Source organism: Ovis canadensis, chromosome 25 (genome assembly GCF_042477335.2).
Source record: "Ovis canadensis isolate MfBH-ARS-UI-01 breed Bighorn chromosome 25, ARS-UI_OviCan_v2, whole genome shotgun sequence".
NCBI lineage: Eukaryota > Metazoa > Chordata > Mammalia > Artiodactyla > Bovidae > Ovis > Ovis canadensis.
This window is the reverse complement of record NC_091269.1, coordinates 46441853-46464973: the sequence shown is the minus strand read 5'-3', so window position 1 is coordinate 46464973 and position 23121 is coordinate 46441853. Positions and strand designations below refer to the sequence as shown.

Here is a 23121-nt window from a genome sequence, read left to right as displayed (position 1 = left end):
CTTTGATTAAGGTTTTAACACTACCACACACACCACTCTTTATACAATAAAAGTTTTTGTTGGATAAGCACATTTTTCTCTTGGAGGTAATAATTATTACTATCTCCATTTCACATATAAGGCAGGAGGTTTTAACAAGGCAATTATTTTGTCTAAGATTAAACCATGGCTTAAAAGTGAAAATTGGGATGCAAATCTTGATTACAAAGCTAAACACAACCTCTAAGCATAATGCCTCTCATCAACGGGACCGTGGGCCTGGGTACAGGGATATGCGTGCGCGTGTGCACAGTGTGGCCAAAGTAGTTCTTGAGCTGAGGTTCATGAGACCAGGGTTGAGAGAGCCTGTATCACTAAGAAATTCTATGTAACATTGCCTATGTGTATGTAAAATTTTCTTCTAGAGAGAGAATGTAAAGCTTTTACCAGATCCTCGAAAGTATTTATGACACAAGAAAAATTGAGAACCTTCTAGATTGCTTTGGTAGGGAGGTTAAACATTTAAGATACTCTATATTTTACAACAGCTATCATAGTCATAACTAGAACATTTTGTCCAACAACAAAATTAATAGGCAATTACTGAGAGGCAGTATATATTTTATATATTATACATAATATTTGTGTGTGTGTGCTCAGCCTTGTCCGACTCTTTGCGACCCTCTGGACTATAGTCCACCAGGTATATAATGTAGTATTTTGGATTTTGCACTTTTTTAAAAAAAACAGGATCAAGCCCTCATTTGATATATTAATAGAACATGACCCAGTAGCCATGACAGTAGTGAAGAATGAATGATGGGAGAGACGCTTACTACTGGTGGCTAAATTCTGCTGAAGCAGCTGTGCGTTAAACAGAGTTTTCTTATATGCTATACCAGCCTAAAGTAAGATTAATTTAGAAGTACTAAATAAGAAAGGTACATAAATTGAGAGTAGAAAGGACAACAAATTTCATTAAATCAAATAATTTTCTGCTTCTGTTTCTTGATAAGTAATACAAGTTGATTTTCTCAAGAAGGACAATAGTATTCGTAGGAATTTTGGGAGCAACTCTTTTTTTCAAAAGTATATATCATTTTACCTTTGTAAAAATATTGTCTTCAATCCCTCATACAACATAGAGGCAACATACTAGCATTTATATCCTGGGATAACATTCAGCCAGACACACCAGTACAACTTTAGTATTGTTAAATCATTGAAAGACATGGAAACTGACCCCAGTATTCTTGCCTGGAGAATCTCCATGGATAGAGGAGCCTGGTGGGCTACAGTCCAGGGACTGCAAAGAGTCGGACATGACTGAGCGACTAAGCACAGCACATAGCACATACAGATTGGTACACAGGATAATGATAACTGTATTACATGATATAATTAATAATAAAAATTTCAATATAAAATCACTAGTTCAAATTATTTGCCACTGAATATCATAATAAAACTGGTACAAGAGTACTGTTGGAATGTGACTTAGTTATCACTGAATATATATAACTTAATGAATATATATTTATTGATACTGACACCAAATATTTAACAATTTTAGACAATATTATTAAAACAAGAAGTTTCTAAGTGAAATGCTTCAGCAAAAGCTGAGAGGATTCATCACTATGAACAATATGTTTATACTGGAGAAATTCTCTCTTTATTGAAACTCTCCAATTGTTTTGATTCTGGCCTATTTTTTAAGAAAAATAAATTTGTATGTCAATCTGAGAGTGGGAAACAGTGAGAAAGGAAAAAAAAAAAAGCACTGGACATTAAAAAAAATGTGCCATAACTCACCATCAGAGGGCACAACAGTACTGCAATAAACAGCTCCCAAATTAGGCCAAGAAGAGAGCCTCTGGTGTACCTAGAAAACACAAAAAGACACATCCATTGTCAGGGCACACAACAGATGTTACATGCATATGGGTATGAATATAACAAATAATAGCTTTAAAATCATTTAAATAATATGTATCCTTTAGTGGAAGAGTTTAAAAATCCAGATAAAGGAAGTCTCTCAAACTCTTTTCATCCTAAGATGTTAGTGATGCATTTTGGTTTATTTCAAGATTTCATACAAACACATTTACACACACACACAGACCCATACAAACTGTTTTTTTTCATCTAGTGTTTTAAACACTTAGTACTGGTTTTAAGCACTGTCAAGTCTAAACAAAACTTTGTTTCTTGTTCCTCTTACTAGTTTTTAGACCTGGATTTCCTTTATGTCTTTCACTAGGTCTAAGACAGTTATTAAACAGCTATATCACTACTCTACTGTTATTGGGGAGACATCTATCTGTTTACTCTCCTTTTTTCGTTTTAATTTGGTCAGGCAACTTCACTCCTGGAGTCTTTAATCGTTATCATCTTCTGAATATTAGAAGGAACTCACACTAATATCCACCTTTACTACTTCCTCAAAGAGTAGTGTCACTGTAGATTTAGGTTTAGAATTTAGTCTCTCACAATTAAACTAAGTTTCAGAAAGATTATTGAATACGTTTCTGAGTTGCTAAATGCTTAATTTATTCCCTTGTACCTTTTAATTTCCTACCCTCAAAAAGTATTAAAGGAGGAAGAAAAGAACACATTAACGGACTAAAACCCAACATATTAGCCTCAGAGCCAGATATTATATTCCACTCCAAGAATCCAAACAAAAATAATTTAGGACTCTAAGTCAATGCATACCTAACAAGACTATGGTGTATAACAGACATCTTTCAAGTTAGTATCATAAATTCCTACCTCTTACCAGCTTAAGAAAGCATGCAGAATGCAAGACTGTTTTCTAAAAATGAAAAAGCCACTTAAATCACTTGAGACTTCATGGCTGATCATTACACATTAATGTTTTGATGCCGTCATTGAGAATCTTTAAGCTAATATACATAACAACTTTAGTGTAGACTGCCACTTTCAGATTTTTTTTGGTCTCAAAATATTTAGTTAAACTCAATTTTACTCAGAGATCCAAGAAGGCACTGGTTAAATACAGGTGTGCTGGGAAATCCTACAATCCTAATCCTTTGCTTCAACACTTTTAATGGGGACCAAAGAATCCTTAGCTCCATAAGGATGTTTTGAAAAAGAAGATGAGTCCAAACTCATTCTACAAATGAGAAAACTGAGACTCAGAGAGGGAAAGGGACTTACAAAGAGCCACATATCAGAATCAGGATTAGAACCCAGGCCTCAATACTGCTACCCATCTTTTACAAAAAATACAGAGGGCCTGGATCTCGTCCTCTGTAGGTCTCAACTGGCTCAACCGTAACTATAGGATGCTTTGTTGTTGTGCAGTATCTAAGTTGTATCCAACTTTGTGACCCCGTGGACTGCAGCACGCCAGGCTTCCCTGTCCTTCACTCTCTCCTGGAGTTTGCTCAAGTTCATGTCCATTGAGTCGGTGATCCACTTCATCCTCTGTTGCAGCTCTTCTCTCCTCCTGCCCTCAATCTTTCCTAGCATCAGGGTCTTTTCCAATGAGTCGGTTCTTTGCATCAGGGGGCCAAGATATTGGAGCTTCAGCTTCAGCATCAGCCCTCCCGATGAATATTCAGGATTGATTTCCTTTAGGATGGACAGATTTGATCTCCTTGCTGTCCAAGGGACTCAAGAGTCTTCTCCAGCCCCACAATTCAAAAGTATCAATTCTCATGATGCCTAGCTATGGTTTAACAAGATGCTCTTATTTAAAATGTTTAAGTTATCTTATCTAGTTAGACCGGAAAAAGCAAGTCTATGATATAAAATTCAAAAGAACAAAAACTAAGTAAAAGATTAATTATTTTACACAAAATATTGGTCTTCCTCCCATCTTTGTGGTCCAGCTGCTCAGTTCTCCTCTCCAGAGAACTCTTCCATGGACTCTATTTTCTCAGGTTTAAATCTTTGATTCATTAGGAATTAATTTTGTTAAATCCGGAGAGTCTATCAGACACTATTTATATATACATAAGTGTGTGCATATATGTCTAAGCATTTGTGGAGATTTTTAAAAATGCAAATGGTAGCATGCTATAGTCCCATTAGTCATTTGTCCCTTCAATACATTATAATAATAATAATGTTGTCTGTCAATAGACACATGATACTTGATTCTCCCTGGTGACTCAGATGGGAAAGAACCTGACTGCAATGCAGGAGACCTGGGTCAATCCCTGGGTCAGAAGATCCCCTGGAGGAGGCATGGCAACCCACTCTAGTATTCTTGCCTGGAGAATCCCATGGAGTCCGACACAACCGAAGCAACTAAACGTGAGCATGATACTTGAATGAATATCCTTAAATGCGGGCACAGACATCTGAGAACAAAAGACTTCAACAGAGAGTGCTAGGTTAAAGACACATGCTCTGCAACTTCTGAAAGCTATTATCAAATTGTTTTTCAAGGGGGTTATATGAATTCGCATACCTATCAAATATACTCTAATTCACTAAATGAGTATGTGGTCTCTATGCCCTCCTAAACAATGGACTATTATCAAACTCTGTTATGTTGCCAATATTGCAGGTGAACAGTATTTCACCACAACTGTAATTTACATTTTTTTGTATTGAGTGATAATTTATACATATTTTAATCTAAGAGTTAGTTGACTTTGTTTTCCTATGCACAAAGTATTTACATCTTTTCCCAGTTTTTGAATCTCAATCTTGGTCTCGAATATTATTTTGTAGAAAGTCTTTAAATATTAAGAAAATTACCTCTTGGTCAACCAAAAACCCCTTGGTTATAAAAATTTCCTTGTTTTTATTTTTACTTTGTTAATGGTGTTTTTGTAAGAACACAATTTTCATGTTTTAAGAGTCGAACTTTTCCATCTTTTCTGTGTGGTTTAAGGGGCCTGTGTCATGTATCTTACCAGGCTTCCCTACTTTGAGGATATTATAAAATTCTTCCATGGCCTCTATTTTCTCAGGTTTAAATCTTTGATTCATTAGGAATTAATTTTAGTCAGTTAAGAAGTAGCAATCCAACTTACCTCTAACGAAAACTGTCGTTTTCCCTTTCATTTCTTGATTGGCTGAACTTCATCTTATAGAGGTAGGACTCATGAGAGCTGAATTCCCTACATGTTGGCATGTTAAAAAGTGTTTGTCTTTGCCTTTATACTGAATGACTATTGTACCAGCTGTACTTTGTATGCACCAGCTATACTTTTGTTCTAGGACCTTTGTAATAGCTAGTCCTCTACTTAGCATACTGTTTCTCCAGATAACTCCCCCCAACTCCACGTTTTTCTTTTATTGATTTTTTTTTACTGGAGTGTAACTGCTTTACACTGTTGTGTTAGTTTCTGTTGTACAATGAAGTGAATCAGCTGTATGTATATATGTATCCCCTCTGTCTCGAACCTCCCTCCCACCCCACTATTTCACACCTCCAGGACATCACAAAGTACCAAGCTGAGTTCCCTGCGCTATACAGCAGGCTTCCAATAGCTATCAATTTTACACATGGTAGTGTATATATGTCAATCTTACTCTCTCAATTCATCTTGGATTTGTTTATTTTAAATGACGTATTTGGACAGCTTGTTAAAAAACTGGAGTTTCACTACTTAACATCATTTCTGTCCTGCACCCTTCCAGCTTTTGTTAGTTATATCATTACTACATTGTCAAAGTTTTAAATATTCATACTCTGCTCTGCAAAATCTAACCTTCACATTTGTTTTAGTCTTAATTTTATATATCAGTGGACTCTATGTATACTACCAATACTTTAGATATTATTTTCCCTTTCATTTCTTGGTTGGCTGAACTTCATCTTCTAGAGGCAGGATTCATGAGAGCTAAACTCTCTAAATGTTGGCATGTTAAAAAATGTTTGTCTTTGCCTTTATACTGAATGATTATTTGGACTGGCACAAGATTCCTAAATTAATCTTTCTTTGAGGACTTCATTGGTAAAGTGTGAGTGTTCACTGCTACTTTGGAGAAGTCTGAGGGCAGCCATTATTTTGGAGAATCAAGCTCTTTCAGCTTTGTTGGAGATCTGCAACCATCCCACAGGCATCCTCTCTTGAAGTCTTCTCACACATTTATTTGACCTTCACTAGATCTGAAGTCGGAGAAGGCAATGGTACCCTACTCCAGTACTCTTGCCTGGAAAATCCCATGGACGGAGGAGCCTGGTGGGCTACAGTCCACAGGGTTGCTAAGAGTCGGACATGACTGAGTGACTTCACTTTCACTTTTCACTTCCATGCATTGGAGAAGGAAACGGCAACCCACTCCAGGGTTCTTGCCTGGAGAACCCCAGGGACGGGGGAGCCTGGTGGGCTGCCGTCTATGGGGTCGCACAGAGTCGGACACGCCTGAAGCGACTTAGCAGCGGCAGCAGTAGCAGGTCTGCAGTCGTTCTTCATATATTGTGCTTTGGGATTGCAGAGATCTCGCTGGTTGTACTGAAGATGGAGTTTCTTATTCTCCTTCCCCCAAGAGAGAAACTGCTGCCCTTTATTGGGCTATCATTTATTCAAGAGGTAACTTTTTATTATGAACTTTTTCAAACTTACACAGAAGTAGAAAACATAGTATGGTGAATTTCTTCCATTCACCCATCACCTGCTTCTGTATTTACCAAAATTTTGACAAACCTGGTTCATCTATATCCACCCAGTTTTTTCCACAGAGTATCTTAAAGGAAATCCCAAACATCATACTCCTTTACCTGAAAATATTTCAGTATACATCTTCTAGGCCATTTTAAAACAGGAAGTCCTCTATTTTAAAGATTATCAACAATAATAAACAATGTGTTTGTGAGGCAGAGAACTAAATAAAAGCATGGCTGTTTATCCACCTGCTTTTGTAAATAAAGTTTTACTAGAACACAGCCAAACTCATTTATTTACTATCTAGAGCTCATTGACCCACTTTGACACAACAACAGAAGAACTGAGTGGCTGTGCAGTTGCAGCAGAGTTGGGTAGTTGCAACAGAGACCATATGACCCACAAAGCCCCAAATATTTGTCATATGGCCCTTTAAGAAAATGTTTGCTGACCTTTGCTGTAGAAGCCTACCTCCACTATTCTGAGAGAGGTCACTTTCTCAAAGTCCTTCCCAGTCACTTCTATAATGACATTGACAATTACACAGCATTACTTCTTAAGTGTTCACACACACACATAAGTCCTTTTTTTCCTTTAAACCTTTTGATAGCCTATAGACTAATAAGGACACTGGGACAAAACATATTTTGTTCTTGCCTTTTTTCTTTGAAATATGGCAACAATAAGAACAACAAACAAAAGCAAAACAAAGACAAAAAAAAAATAAATAAAAGGAATGTAAGTATTCAAGACCAAAGAGGCATTGGTATTCTAAAGTGTATTCCATGTGTCTCCTAGATTGAATATATGTTGCTGTTTAAACTGTATATTCTTAATAAGTCACAAGAAAATAGGAAGAGTTTAATAAATACTTGATTTGTGCTGAATGTTTTAAAAATATGTCAAAAAGTTAAAAAAAGAAAAACATTCAGGTAAATAGCATGCATTATTCACATATTTAAATTTCATAGGCAGAGAACAAGATTAAGGTTAAGAAAGTAAATATTCAGAATGAGCAGAAATCATCAGAGAAAAAGTAAACCTCTAGGCAATCAATGCCAAATAAACACAGTGATGTGGTGCCAACATGGTCCCTTGAAAAGAAAACACAAGTTTATATCTTTGGCATGAAATAGTCTGTACCTTTGATAAGTATTTTGAGAACCTTTAGGAAAAATTGGGGCTTCTAGTGAAACTAAAGGAAGGTGTAACATCTGCCCTGGTATTATAACCATCACCCTTAAATCCTTACCCCAGGAAAAGAAAAATGCTAGCATTATTAAGTTAGAGTCTGACTACAAAATACTATAACTTTATTTTCCCAAGTCATAAGATTTAAGATAATTTTAAAAATCAAACTTTTGAATTATAAAAATATATCTCATGGCCCTAGAACAAATTACTAAATTTAAGTCAAAACTAACTTTCAAATCCTTTAGTTCTATGATTTATGCGATTCTCCTACATGTACCATTCATTGTTCAGAAGAGCAAACTTAGCAACATATTCCTGCCAGCAACTTGGGAAGACTGTCAAATCTAAATATCCTGTCAATAACCGATAAATATTCAGTCAGTTGGACATTAAAGCAGAAGCTGGGAAACAGAAAAAATAAAGAGAGAAAGAGAGAAAAAAAGAAAGAGGAAAAAGGTACTTCCATATTAACCCAGTTCCCTCTGTTTACAAAAATCTTGGGACCTAATTTTATTAGGAAGTAAATATTTGTTACCTGTGTCAAATACTAAATATATATATATATATACTATATATATACACACATATACATATATATATATATATACACTTATCCATGGCTAAAACCAACTTATAAATAGCTTCACTATTATCATGAGTTTAGATATGTCAAATCATATTCCCCTTTTACATTTCCCCTTGTAACAGGGAAGCTTAAAAGAATGGACCCTTTCAATACATGCTTCAAAAGTCTCTCTTCTTAAAAAAGTCTCTTTTCTTTAAGACCAGAGTACCGAGGTTTCAACAACTTTTCCATACCTTTAAAATCCAGTGCTTACATGTATACTAGGATTAACAGTGTAAAAGTATTTTAGTTGTTCTAAAGCAAGACACCCCTGAGTTGGGAAGATCCCTTGGAGAAGGAAATGGCAACTCACTCCAATATTCTTGCCTGGGAAATCCCATGGACAGAGGAGCCTGGTGGGCCATAGTCCAGGGGTCACAAAAAGTCAGACACAACTTAGGGACTAAACAACAACAACAAGCAAGGCACACCTATACAGTGTCTACGATTTGGCATCAGTTTTTATCCATATCCTTGATATAATAAAACTGTTGAAGCATTGCATCACCAATAATTTCTCACTATTTTAATATACATACTAAAATAAGACTTCAAATCCTCAAGATCTGATATAGGAGGAAATGCTGCAGTTAAAGAGTTGGGGCCAGCTGAAATCTTGATTCGACCCCAAAGTCTCAGTTTCCCCAGTTGTTAAAAGAAAAACAGCAATGACAATAAAACTATTTCACAAGGCTGATTTCACTTAAGGATAAATAAAAGTATAAATATGACCAGGTTTGAATGACTAACCTTCTATGAAAATTTTAAGACATTCAGAAATATAAATTCTGAACAGGGACCTCCCTGGAGGCCCAACAGTTAAGATTCTATGCTTCTAGTGTGTGTGTGCGCGCGTGCGCGAGTGGTGGCCGGGGCGGGGGGCAGGGGTGCCCGAGGAGAGGCTGGGTTCAATCCCTTGTTTGGGAACTAAGATTCCACATACCATGTGGTGTGGCCAAAAGAACAAAGGACAACCCCCTCCCCCGATCAAAAAAAAAAAATCTCAAAACAAATCAATCTCTTTAAATGCCTTATTTACAAGAATTTAATTAATTTAACACCTTTCAAAAGTCAGAACTATCACTAAACAAAGAGATTGTTGTTGTTCAACCTCTAAGTCATGTCTGACTCTTCTGCAACACCATGGACACAGGCTCCTCTGTCAATGGGATTTCCTAAGCAACAATACTGGAGTGGGTTGCCATCTCCTTTTCTAGGAGATGCATGCCATACAATATAACACCTTGTGATGTTAAAGCTAGAAATCTGAAGGTTTAAAGAGAACCTCTTCAGAAAGCACTATTAAAAACATTTAAAGGGTTACAGGGCATATTTTATTCTCTCATTAACTCACCAAGGAAACAAAGTTTCTGATACAGTTTAAGTGAAAGTGGTAATTATATTCTGTAAGCTAAATTACATAATACAGCTTAATATTAGAAAATTATTTTGTCCTTGAATGTTATTTTAAATAGTTCCTACATTTTATTATAACGTTGACAATATTTTCCCCATTAGAATATATTGTTCTTCATATTGAAAGTCATGATTCAATTTATATACCTTTGACCTTCAAGAGAATTTCACATCTACAAAACAAGGCAATATGAAAGGCTTTCGTTGTATCTTTCAACATCAGTTTTCTAATTAGGAAATCAAATCTAGCTTCCAAATTATCAATAAGGTATTTAAAAAGTAATACTTGTTCAACAACTCACAGTGCTTTGGGGATCGAATGTATATAAAGATACACTTATAGAATAACATGTGTGCACGTGTGCTAAGTTGCCTCAGTCATGTCCAGCTCTTTGCGATCCTATGGACTGTAGCCTGCTGGGGTCCTCAGTTCATGGGGTTCTCCAGACAAGAAAACTGAAGTGGGTTGCCATGCCCTCCTCCAGGAGATCTTTCTGACCCAGGGATCGAACTTGTATCTCCTACGTCTCCTGCACTGCAGGCGGGTTCTTTATACTAGCGCCACCTTGGAAGCCCTTGTAATAGCATGCTGCTGCTGCTGCTAAGTCCCTTCAGTCGTGTCCGACTCTGTGCGGCCCCACAGATGGCAGCCCACCAGGCTCCCCCGTCCCTGGGACTCTCCAGGCAAGAACACTGGAGTGGGTTGCCATTTCCTTCTCCAGTGCATGAAAGTGAAAAGTGAAAGGGAAGTTGCTCAGTCGTGTCCGACCCTCAGTGACCCCGTGGTATAATAGCATATACGTATATAAAGGCACTTAGTCACAAAATCTTCACTGCTGATCTAACAACAGACTAAAATAATCAGAACATTCAAACCTTAAACATAATTAATTATATATCATATCATTCAACATAATATGAATTGACATAAAGGTCATTTTTAAATCCAAGTAAATACAAATATCAACCCACTCCAGTATTCTTGCCTGGAGAACTCCATGGACAGAGGAGCCGGGCAGGCTACAGTCCATGTGGTCACAAAGAGTTGGACATGACTGAGTGACTAACACACACCACATTTTTTAATGGTATCAAGAAATGTTCAGTCTTCCCTGGTGGTCCAATGGTTAAGACCACATTTCCAATGCAAGGGGCATGGGTTTGATTCCTGGTTAGGGAACTAATATCCCACATGCCTCACAGAGCAAGCAAAAAAAAACAAAAAAAAAACAGTTTTAAAGAAATTCAATTAAAAGATGCTCATTAAATTATCTTAAATTAGCTTTTGAAATATATATCTAGGTTCTAAACTTGAAAATATTACCAGAATTTCTAGTATATCACTACTTATTGTTAATTTAGTATGAATTAAATTAATTGATAAACAATGTTTCTAGTTAAGATTTTGGTATCACCTCAAAATTACAACCTATAGTTTATACTGGGTAAGAACTAGAATCTAATATCTGCTAAAATTTCACTGTGTAGTCAAAACCCTTAGTATCTGAGGCAATTCTACACCTACACTCAGAATGCGCTTACACCCTAATGGTTGCTACATTTTCCTTAATGGATGCAGCTTTACTCTCTTGGATCTCAAGACAGACATGTTAATGATATGAAGGCATTTCTGCTTTTCTTAAGTGACAATCTGCCTTTCCCACAGAGAACTGGGAAGTTCTTTTCTATTTGGTTCCTTTCCTTCTATTTATTAAGAACCTACACTCATAAGAAAAGTAAAAACCATGGCTCCACTATATCATACTGTTTTTACAATTATTATTTTATCTAATATTTTATTATGAATCTTCAAAGAGCAAAGTTGAGTTTTATAGTGAACACTTTCATACCTTTCACCTGGCTTCTACATTATCATGTTATCTATCCATTTTCTTTTACAGAAATTCTGAATTCTTGTTTCTTTAATCATTTTAAAAATATATTACATTCTCTGATTCCATTTCCTCTACAACTTTCCTGCACTGCTCCTAGATTTTGTCCATACCTGTTTTCATTTGTCACACTGTATTCTAATTCTGTTTAGATGCCTGCCTCCCTTTCAAAGTAATGATCACCCTGAAGACTGCCTTTCTTTCTTTATATGTTGGTACTCTACCCTTCTACATGAGGAGAAAGCAGAAGCTTAATAAATATTTATCTAATTGAGTTGTTTTCTTCATTATATTTCAGTTTCCTTCACATTTTTTATGACTTTGCCTTGTTATATTACTGCTAAACTAATCCAAGTAATAAGTAATTATTATTTCCATAAGAATTTTGGGAGATACTCAGAGTGCCAGTTTCTTCATATATATGAAATGTCTATTTTATTTTTAGCTGCTGTAAGTACAAATGTATTCCATGTTGTATTGAGATGGCCACTAAGTATTTTATAAACAACAACAAAAAATCCAAATGCAAAACCCTTAAAAAACTCACTGTCCCATAAAATCTAGCATTTGTACCTCTTGATAATCATTTAGACAATTCAAAACAGCATACAGACTTAGATATAAAGGAATGAAATCAGCATGTAAACTACATGGGAGTGTGAACTCTCAATAAGTATTTGTTAAATGAATAAACATAAATGGTTTAAAAGATCTTTGTATTGAGAGTAAAAATATAACTTCACTGGTTGTGTTTTTTGATTCACAGTTCTATTTGGCTATGGTTCTTTTCATCCTCTGAATTAATATTTCCTTCTAAAATACCATTAAAGTCTGTAGAGTCTCAGTATAAACCAATGTTAGGGAAACAGTTAGATACATCTATAAATTAATGTATTGGGATAAAACTCCCTTCTCTAACGTGGCAAAGAAGTTAGGAAAACAAAAACTTTTTTAAATAAGTATTTTATTTTGGCTTGATGATAAGGAAAAAGGTGTTAGTTATATTATTCTTTATGCTTTATATAACAGAAGTATTTTTTAGTTTTTTGTACTTCGCTGATGCCCAGGGGCTATGAGATTTCTGAGCTGGTTCTAGACAACTGCTACTCAACATGTAGTTCATGAATCTGCAGCATCAACATCAGACAAATATGTTAGAAATGTACATTCTCAAGCCCCATCTCAGACTTACTGAATCATAATTTGCATTATAACAAGATGGCAAGAGAAGCACTGCTCTAATTCATTCAGATGAGATTCAAGGGATACATTAGTTAGGACATTTTACCTTTCTTATTTATCAAGACCCCAGCATAAGCATCAAGGGCAGCAACATGACATAAAAGAAAGAATATTGCATTCAGAGCTTGAAAAGTCAGATTCTAATCTCTAGTATATGACCTTAAACTTCAGCTCTTCTTATCTGTAAAATGAATGAGTTATACAACATATACTGCAGGGCTCTTTCAACTCTAAAAGTCTATGAATATATGAAAATAAATACTAATAGGTATTTGGGGAAATGACTCAACTGTATGTACTATCTTAAGAAATTTGGCTTACTTTAATGCTACAGGAGTGTGGTCCATCAATTACTTTGTTTAGGTTTGAAAATCAATCTCTATTTTTCATTTTCACACTTGGTTTCTGAAAGATGCACAGTGGTGAATAACTTGGGAAGTGGGTGGCTACTATTAATAATTCCTCTCACTGCTTCCTTTGTTCTTAAATGCCGATAAAACACAGGTAATAGACAGGAGTCATGAAAAAGTTAAATCAGATTCTGTATTTTGAACCAGAGCAGGAGAATAATATCATTCTTAGGAAAAACATGGTTGAAACATTAAGAGGTGAAGGATTATGATGCCTGGCACTGTCAAATAAATCAGAAAATAATAAATAATAGTGAGTGTGTGTACATATATCCACATGTGTGTGTAAAGAGAGAGATAAAGCAAATGTGGCAAAATAATAATTGATGAATCTAGGTAAAGGGTTTAAGATTGAATATTGTAATCTCTACAAGTTTTCTGTAGGTTTGAAATTTTTCCAAATAAAAGTGGAGAAAGAAAAATAATTAACATAAATGTAATAGATACTGACCCCCAAATACCTTGTTGTTATTGTCTCTCTTTTTAAAAGTAAAGTATAGCAGTTTTATTTTTCTGAAACTTTTAAAATGCAAGAGAAAAGCTAGGATAGAAAGGGGATAAATATCATTATATACAAAATTTCAGTAACTTATACTCCCATATTGATTCTATACTTTGCCTTTTAGTTAACAGATTTGCTTTATTCTTTTCTTAGCTTAGGATAAAATAAATGGGGGGAAAGAAGTAGTAGTGAGAAGTTGTGTCATGTCTTTCTTATATTAATGAAGTAAATGATTTCAAACCAGAAGCTGCCTGTGATTTTCATTTTCATTCTAGTTTCAGCTAATAATGAAAAAGAATGTAGTCACCACTCACAAATATAAATAACTACAGACCCTTTTTATTCCTCTGCAATGAGAGGGACATAACAGCTGAGAGGGACATAACAGCTGCTATAAAAATCACTCTCAACCCTCCCATGTGTTATGTAAGTATAATATACTTATACCATGAGAAGACCAAAACATAAAATGAAAAAGTAAGAGGAAAACAGCTATTTTGTTTAAGAATTCCTTTTTCATTTATACTAAGTTATTGTACCAAACTAAAAACAAAATAAACATGCTGCCTGCATTCCCAATGTAGTTGTCCTGCTTAATAGTCAATCTCAATCTGGAATATGAGCAAAAGAATCATGGACTAGCTGACTAGTATTTTCCCTTTATTCCTTCCAGACTTTATCCAACAAGAGTATTACAAGAACAATAAATTCAGCTTTAACTAATTGGAAATTTCAAAACACTCATAAGTCTTGTTTGTTCTTAGCACTGTGGCCTCATGTAGATACACAGATTTGGATAAACTTTCCTCCTTTTATTATCTTTAGTGAAGGAGATTTATTTTAGTTTTCTTGATTTTTAAAAATATTCTTATGAAGCTGTTCCAGAGTGTAGCTTCAAATAATAAATACATTTCTTAAAATTAATACAAAAGAATAGTAGTCATTGAAGGTATTTTAATATGAAAGTTAAGATGGTTTTCATATATAATTCAAACTGAAAACACTGAACCCAGAATAGTTCTCAGCCCACTCTGACTCCAGCTGATCTCTCCATATGTTTAAGGGATCACATGGGGGCCATTGTCTCAGCTAACAATACTTTAAAAACATTTTTTTTAATTGAAGTATAGTTGATTTACAATGTTCTGTTTAATTTCTGCTATATAACAAAGTGACTCAGTCATATATATATAATTTTTTCATATTCTTTTTCCATTATGGTTTATTACAGGATATTGAATACAGTTTCCTCTGCTATACAGTAGGACTTTGTTATTTACCCATCCTACACATAATAGTTTATGTCTCCTAATCTCAAACTCCCAATCTTTCCCCCTCCCAAACCCTTCCCCCTTGCAACCACAAGTCTGTTCTCTATGTCTGTGAATCTGTTTTGTTTCTCAGATATGTTCCTATATGTCATATTTTAGATTCCATATATAAGTGATATCATTTGGTATTTGTCTTTCTCACTTATTTTGCTTAGTATGATAATCTCTAGGTCTATCCGCGTTGCTGCAAATGGCATTATTTCACTCCGTTTAATGCCTGAGTAATATTCCATTGTGTGTATATACATATATACATCTTCTTTATCCAATCATTTGTTGATGGACATTTAAGTTGTTTCCATGTCTTGGCTATGGTAAATAGTGCTATCTTAATTAACAGTTCTGATCACAACTTTACACAGTTAAGACTGAGACTGAGAGACTGGCAGATCCTTACCTATGTACAAGATAGGCCTTACCACTGCCCACTAGCATCCTCTCCATCTTCTAGGGATGTATAAGGTCTAAGTTTTCAAAATACTTTATTTATTCTTTATCTGTTCTACAAAGAATTTGAGGCAACAACAACACAATCACTCCATAAAATGGTGGCAAATTTGCTTTTAAATCTGAAGTTGAAATTAAAAAACTAAGACCAAGAAAAACAAAAATATTAGAGAACAAAAACTGAGATTAAAAGAAGTTTTTACGTGGCTCATCAAACAGATGCTAAATTAAGTTCCATATTTAGCTTGAAGTCTCTGTGGTAACCAGAATAACAACCTCCTCATGTACAATGTCTATGTCCCAATCTCTGGATTTTGTGGGCATATTACTGGCAAAGGGAAATTAAGGTTCCCGATGGGATTAAGGTTGCCAATAAACTGAGTTTAGAATAGGAGATTATCCTGGAGAGGATCAATAGTATCAAAGGGACCTTCAAACAGTTAGAAGATGATGTGGCTATAGAGAACCAGAGAGACGCCAGTTTGACGAAGACCAAGGACTCTCCCCAATGTCACTAGAGAAAAGAGGGTCATGGCAAGCAGGTAGCTTCTGAAGCTGCAAATGCAGACTTGCTGACACCTTGGTTTTAGCCCATTGAGACTTGTACTGGACTTCTAACCTACTTAACTATATAATAAATTTATGTTGTTTTAAGCCACGAAGTTTGTTGTAACTTCTTAGGGCAACAATAAAAAACTATTATGGCTTCTTTGCCCCCAAGACAAAAGACAGCACAATCAGTGATAATTCTCAATAATGGTAGAGAGAAATCATAACAATTTGTCAGAAAAGGCAAAATATTTTCTGGCACAAAGTTCTAAAAGAAATTTCTGATGCAACGATTTATGTAGGAGGCTCTGAGTAATAACAGTGGATTCAGGGATCCCTCCATATTCTGGATATTAGATTAAATAAAGCATTTCACAAGATTGTTTCTTACAGTACTCTTTGATAAGAGATGAGGCTCTTCATCATCTTAAAATATAACTGAGTAAAGTCAATCTGAGGGGGTAAAATAATACAAATTCGTTTTGCTTTTTATTTTTTGGCAGAGCCAGCTTGATTTTAAAAGATTATAACTTAGAACAGCATGCATATTATGGACAATTAAGTACAATAATTCATATAATAAAGTTTATTTAGAATTCCCTGGTGGCTGAGACAGTAAAGAATCTGCAAAGGAGGAGACCCAAGTTTGATCCCTAGGTCAGGAAGATCCCTTGGAGAAGGGAATGGCTACTCACTCCAGTACTCTTGCCTGGAGAATTCCTTGGACAGAGGAGTCTGGTGGGCTGCAGTCCATGGGGTTGCAAAGAGTCAGATACGACTGAGCAACTAACACTTCCATAATAGATCTATAAATTGGTAAATCTCAAGATTTAAAAATTATATAAGGGTAAGCAAATTACAGTACTCTACATATAAGTTTAAAAGAAACAAATACATACATACCAAAAAAGGCCTGGACTTTATATTAACGGAACCACACAGAATGTATTAACTTGAATTTGGCTTTTGTTGCTCAACATTATACATATTAGATTTACCCATGTTGTTGAGTATAGCAGCAGTTAGCTCTTTTTCATCCCTGTGTATCTATGTATCCATTACACGAATCCATTGTAGGAATATTCCAAAAGGGACATGTGGGCTATTTTCAGACTTGAGTAATTATGCTGTGATGAAAGTTCCTTATATCTTTTGGTACACCTACGTATGCACATCCTCTGTCCGGGTATATAGCTAGGAGGAGAACTGCTCAGTCACAGGGTATGTGTATGTTCAGTTTTAACAGATATACCCAGTTTTGCAAAGTAGCAGGTAACAACTTACATACCAACCAGCATTTAAGAGTTCCAGATGCTCCGCGTTCTTGTGAATACCTGGTATTGTCAGTTTTGTTAAATTATGGCCATTCTGGTAGATGTGTATGTTATCTCCTAATAGTTTTATTCCTTGATGATTAATGAGGTAGAGATCCTTTCCCTATGTTTAGTGAACATTTTGATAGCCTCTTATGAGTATCCATTCAAAGTTTCCTTTCTCCTTTAGTTTTCTCGTCAGATAGCTTTCTTTTCTTATTGATTATTAAATTTCTTAATATAGTTGGGGTATGAACCCTTTGTCAGATACATGTATTGTTAATATCTTTTCTCACTCTGTAGCTTGCTGCTTCTCTCATACTGGTATATTGATGAACAAAAATTTTTAATGTTAATCCAATTAGTGATTGTTTCCTTTATAATTAGTACTTTCTATATCCTTTACAGGAATTTTTTCCTATTCCAAGATCATAAAGACACTCTATGTGTTCTTTAGTAAGCTTTATTATTTTACTTTTATATTTACATCTATATTTTAAGTAGAAGCTTTTTATATCTGCTCTCAGGTAAAGCCAAGATTAAACTTATTTTTTTTATATGGCATCAAATTGACCCAGCGTGTACTGAAAACACCATCCTCTCTCAACTGAATTAAGAGGGAGGATTTGTCATAAATCAGATGTGTAGGTATATCTCTGTATTTTCCACTTTGTTCCATTTGTCTATTTATTTGTCCTTGTACCATTCTACACTATCTTAATTACTATAGCTGTATTAAGTCTTAGCATCTGGTATTGTAAATCTTTCAGTTTTTTTCTTCATGGTCATCTTATTTTTAGCCTTTTGCATTTCCTGGTACATTTAAAAATCCGTTTAATTCCCACACAGAGTTTTCCTCAGGTTTACATTGGGTATATAGATCAATTTAGGGAGAAGAGATAATTAAACAGTGTTGAGTCTTCCAAAACTTGTTTTATGGTCTAGTTTGCAGTCAATTTTGGAAACCGTTCAATGTGCATTTGAAAATGGCCAAGCGTCTACAGTTGTTGGATATGGTGTTATCAGAGGCTTTTAATATCACTGAGTTAAAGCTGACAATTTTTGGTGACAATTAAAGGGCTTAACTTTGTTTCTTGTTTGACTGGAAAATGCTTCTACTCCTGCAAAGAATATGCTGATTCAAGAAACTGTTCTGAGGAACTTTCCAAACAGAAGAAACTGCTTCCATAAACACTGTGGAGTTAAAGTCAAGCAGAAAACCATGCTTGTTTCCTCTTGATAAAAAGACAGACTTCATGTTCAGACCCCGGGTATGAAAGGAAACTATAAACAAGGTGAAAAAACAACCCTCAGAATGGTAGAAAATAATAGCAAATGAAACAATCTACAAACGATTAATTTCCAAAATATACAAGCAGCTCATACAACTCAATATCAGAAAAACAAACAATCCAATGAAAATGTGAGCAAAGACCTAAACAGACATTTCTCCAAAGAAGACATACAGATGGCTAATAAACACATGAAATGATACTCAACACTGTTCATTATGAGAGAAATACAAATCAAATCTACTGTGAGATATCACCTTACATCAGTCAGAATGGCTATCATTAAAAAAAAATCTACAAACAATAAATGCTGAAGAGTGTGTGCAGTAAAGGGAACCCTCTTACACTGTTGGTGAAAATGTAAATCGAGCCAAGCCTGGGGTGCTGCAGTCCATGGGGTCACAAAGAGTCAGACACGACTGAGCAACTGAACTGAACTGAACTGAACTGATAGCCACTTTGGAAGATAGTGTGGAGATTCCTTAAAAAACTAGGAATAAAACTACCATTTGACCCAGCAATCCCACTACTAGGCATACACCCTGAGGAAACCAAAATTGAAAAAGACACATACCCTAAGGTCACTGCAGCACTATTTACAATAGCTTGGACACGGAAGCAACCTAGATGATCATCGAGAGATGAATGGATAAAGAAGCTGTAATACATATATACAATGGAATATTACTCAGCCATAAAAAGGAACACATTTGAGTCAGTGCTAATGAGGTGGATGAACCTAGAGCCTATTATAGAGTGAAGTCAGTCAGAAAGAGAAAAACAAATATCATACAGTAACACATACACACGGAATCTAGAAAGATGATACCGATGAACCTACTTACAGAGCAGTGATGGAGATGCAGACATAGAGAACAGACTTACGGACACGAGGGGAGGGGAGGAAGGACAGGGTGAGATAAATGGAGAGAATAACATGGAAACATATATACTCCCATACATAAAGTAGACAGTCAATGAGAATTTACCCCAGGACTCAGGGAACTCAAACCAGAGTTCTGTAACAACCTAAAGGGCTGGGATGGGTGGGATGTGGGAGGGAGGTTCACGAGGGAGGGGACATATGTATACCTATGGCTGAGTCAGGTTGATGTATGGCAGAAACCAACACAATATTGTAAAGCAATTATCCTTTAACTAAAAATAAATGAACTAAAAATAAAATTTTTTATAATATAAAAAAAAAGAACCCAGGCATGCATATTAATCTTATTAAGGCTGGACTCAAAGACTGGACTGGGTTGTTGTACTCTCTGGAGCTACATGACTAATTGATAGTTAAACCAGTTTTCTAGAAGAATATACATTTTTCAAAAAGCTTATCACATACAACTGGTAACTCTTAGACATCAGATAAAGTTTAAAACTAGCCAATTACTTCACTATATTTTCAATGAAAGGAACATTTCATTAGGAAATATCCTGTATTTCACTACATTCTAGGCTTTGGGGACCAAATGTTTTGATTTAAAAAGTATTTTAAGCCCTTATAAACCTTCGTTCTTTGACTTGTATCACAGATCATTGTTAGCTTTCTAGTCTGTTTCTTGCAATATAGAAACCTATCGCTTCTCCTAGACAGAAGCAATAATCACAAGGAAGTTAGAAAGTTAAAAATGGGACAACACTTTAAAGATAAAGCAAAAATCAATTTCAGTTGGCAGAATGGGCACTGAATCAAGGAACAGAATTTGATGTACAAAGTTGAAGTCTTGTTCTCAATATTGAGTTGAAAGCAGATGACTGTGTGGAATCTAGCATCAGTGTCACCATTTGGGGAAGAAAAAAGAAAACAAAATAAAAAACAGAACACAAACAGGATGAGGTAGGGAATAACTATTGACTGAAACACTGTGAAACTTCATATTATTATCCCATTTAAAAAACCCTAACCAAATGGATGAATAAGAAGTCCAAAAGAGATATCTACTTGACCACTTGCCAGTGAAATATCAAACAATCCCTTGTTATATTTCAAAGCAAAGCATGGGTAATCGTGAAAACCACCTAAATGTTTGCCCTCCAGCTAATATAAACATGAAGTCAAAAGTAACACTAAAATACCAAAACTATTTATTTCCTTCCAACAATGAAGCTGGGCAGTTCATGAGCATAGCTTGTCTAAGAGGAGGATGAGAAAAATTATTAAGAATCAAATCTAACAGTTCTTATGATACATGGCACACAACATCTTATTTCTTACTGATAAAATTCTCTACAAATGTTAGCAAGCATTAGAACAAAAACATGAGGTATGTAAATACATATTACACACATGCACAGATGAAATATTCTTTGGAGCACCAATAAGGTAAATAGACCATGTCTTTCAACAGATTTTCATCGATGAAAGCTGCCCACCTCAAGCACATTACTACTTCCTGCACTGTAACATATATATACCACTCAACTTCATAGAATAAATGGCACACTTTCCCTCCAAACTTATTTTCAAGAGGGAAAAATGTATTTATCTTTGAAGTGGGTAGAAAAAATTTTTTTCTTGAGTCAGCAATACCATCTAACTATGATATGTTTCAATGTACTGTGTATTAGTTATTAGCACTGGATCAATGTTAAATTTCTTGAGTAATAAATATATTATGGTTATATAGAAAAATGTTCTTATTCTTAGAAGACATATGCTGCACTTTTTATGGATGAAGTGTCAATGATATATCAAAAGGTTCCGTGGGGGAAAGAAGCATACTTTGGCAAAATGTTAATCATCAGTGAATCTATATAAAGTAAATTTCTCCCCTCCTTTCTTTCTCAATTACCATTCTCCCTTCTCACCAAAACGTCAGACTTACACTGAAAACAATTTCCTCAAAGCAGCTTTTCAGCTGAACTATGCAAGTTTCAGGGCCTATCTTGACTCACTCCAATTTGTCAAAATAATAAAAATTGACCTAAATCCCTCTCTGCTGTTGATTTTTAGAAATGCCATTTAGGATCCAGATACCAATCTCCATAAGGTCCCCCCACCAAATTTTCAAATGTCATCCAAAGAAATATCTCAAATCTTTTCCTATCCTGCCCAGCAGAAAAGTATTTTAGAGATATAACAGTCAAAACTGGCAGCTGTTTATATACTGAATTAATGTTCTTATAAAAGAAGGAAAAAGAGCATTTAGAATTGAGTTAGTTTTATTTCCAGTGTGTAAGAACACTCAATGCCAGTCAGTCAGTATGTTTAATGTCACTGAATAGCATCATTAAAACACTGCTCTGAGTCAATGCTGTCTTTACATACTTTAACAACACAAGCTCTTTGAGAATGGCCACAATATTACATTCTTCCTCTTCTGATTCAACACTACTAAATAATTCAATAATTGGTCTTCAGTAACAATTGCAATAAATAGAAGCTAGTCTATTCTATAATTAGGATGTGTTAAAGGAGTTCAGCAGGACAAGAAGAAGCAACAGTTAGAACAAGACATGGAACAAAAGACTGGTTCAAAATTGGGAAAGGGGTTCTTCAAAGCTGTATACGGTCACCCTGCTTATTTAACTTATATGTAGAGTGCATGAGAAATGTCAGGCTTGCCAGGAGAAATATCAATAACCTCAGATATGCAGATGATACCACTCTAATGGCAGAAAGTGAAGAAGAACTAAGAGTCTCTTGATAAGTGTGAAAGAGAAGAGTGAAAAAGATGGCTTAAAACTCAACACTTCATGGGAAATACATGGGGAAACAATGGAAACAATGACAGACTTTTTCTTGGGCTCCAAAATCACTGAAGATGGTGACTGCAGCCATGAAATTAAAAGACACTTGCTTCTCAGAAGAAAAGCTATGACCAACCTAGATAGCATATTAAAACGCAGAGACATTACTCTGCTGGACAAAGGTCTGTCTAGTCAAAGTTATGGTTTTTCCAGTAGTCATGTACGGATGTGAGAGTTGGACCATAAAGAAGGGTGAGTGGCGAAGAACTGACGCTTTTGAACTGTGGTGTTGGAGAAGACTCTTCAGAGTCCCTTGGACAGCAAGGAGATCAAAGCAGTCAATCCTGAATATTCACTGGAAGGACTGATGTTGACGCTGAAGCGCCAATATTTTGACCACCTGATGCGAAGAGCTGACTCATTGGAAAAGACCCTGATGCTGGGAAAGACTGAGGACAGGAGGAGAAGCGGGTGACAGAGGTTGAGATGGTTGGATGATTTCACTGACTCAATGGACATGAGTTTGAGCAAACTCTGGGAGATAATGAAGTACATGGGAGCCTGGTGTACTACTGCAGTGGGGCTGCAGAGTCAAACACGGCTTAGCGACTGAACAACAAAAAGGAGTTTAAGGTGC

General features: G+C 35.5%; 1 protein-coding gene across 1 annotated transcript in view; it reads right to left on the bottom strand.

Moving 5' to 3' along the window:
* Positions 1–23121, bottom strand: part of MCU (mitochondrial calcium uniporter) — a 184978-nt gene that overhangs the window by 44193 nt on the left and 117664 nt on the right. Inside the window, exon 2 of the mRNA XM_069572033.1 lies at positions 1795–1864. Within this exon, the coding sequence (XP_069428134.1) occupies positions 1795–1864 (70 nt within the window). The remainder of the gene's footprint in view (positions 1–1794; positions 1865–23121) is intronic.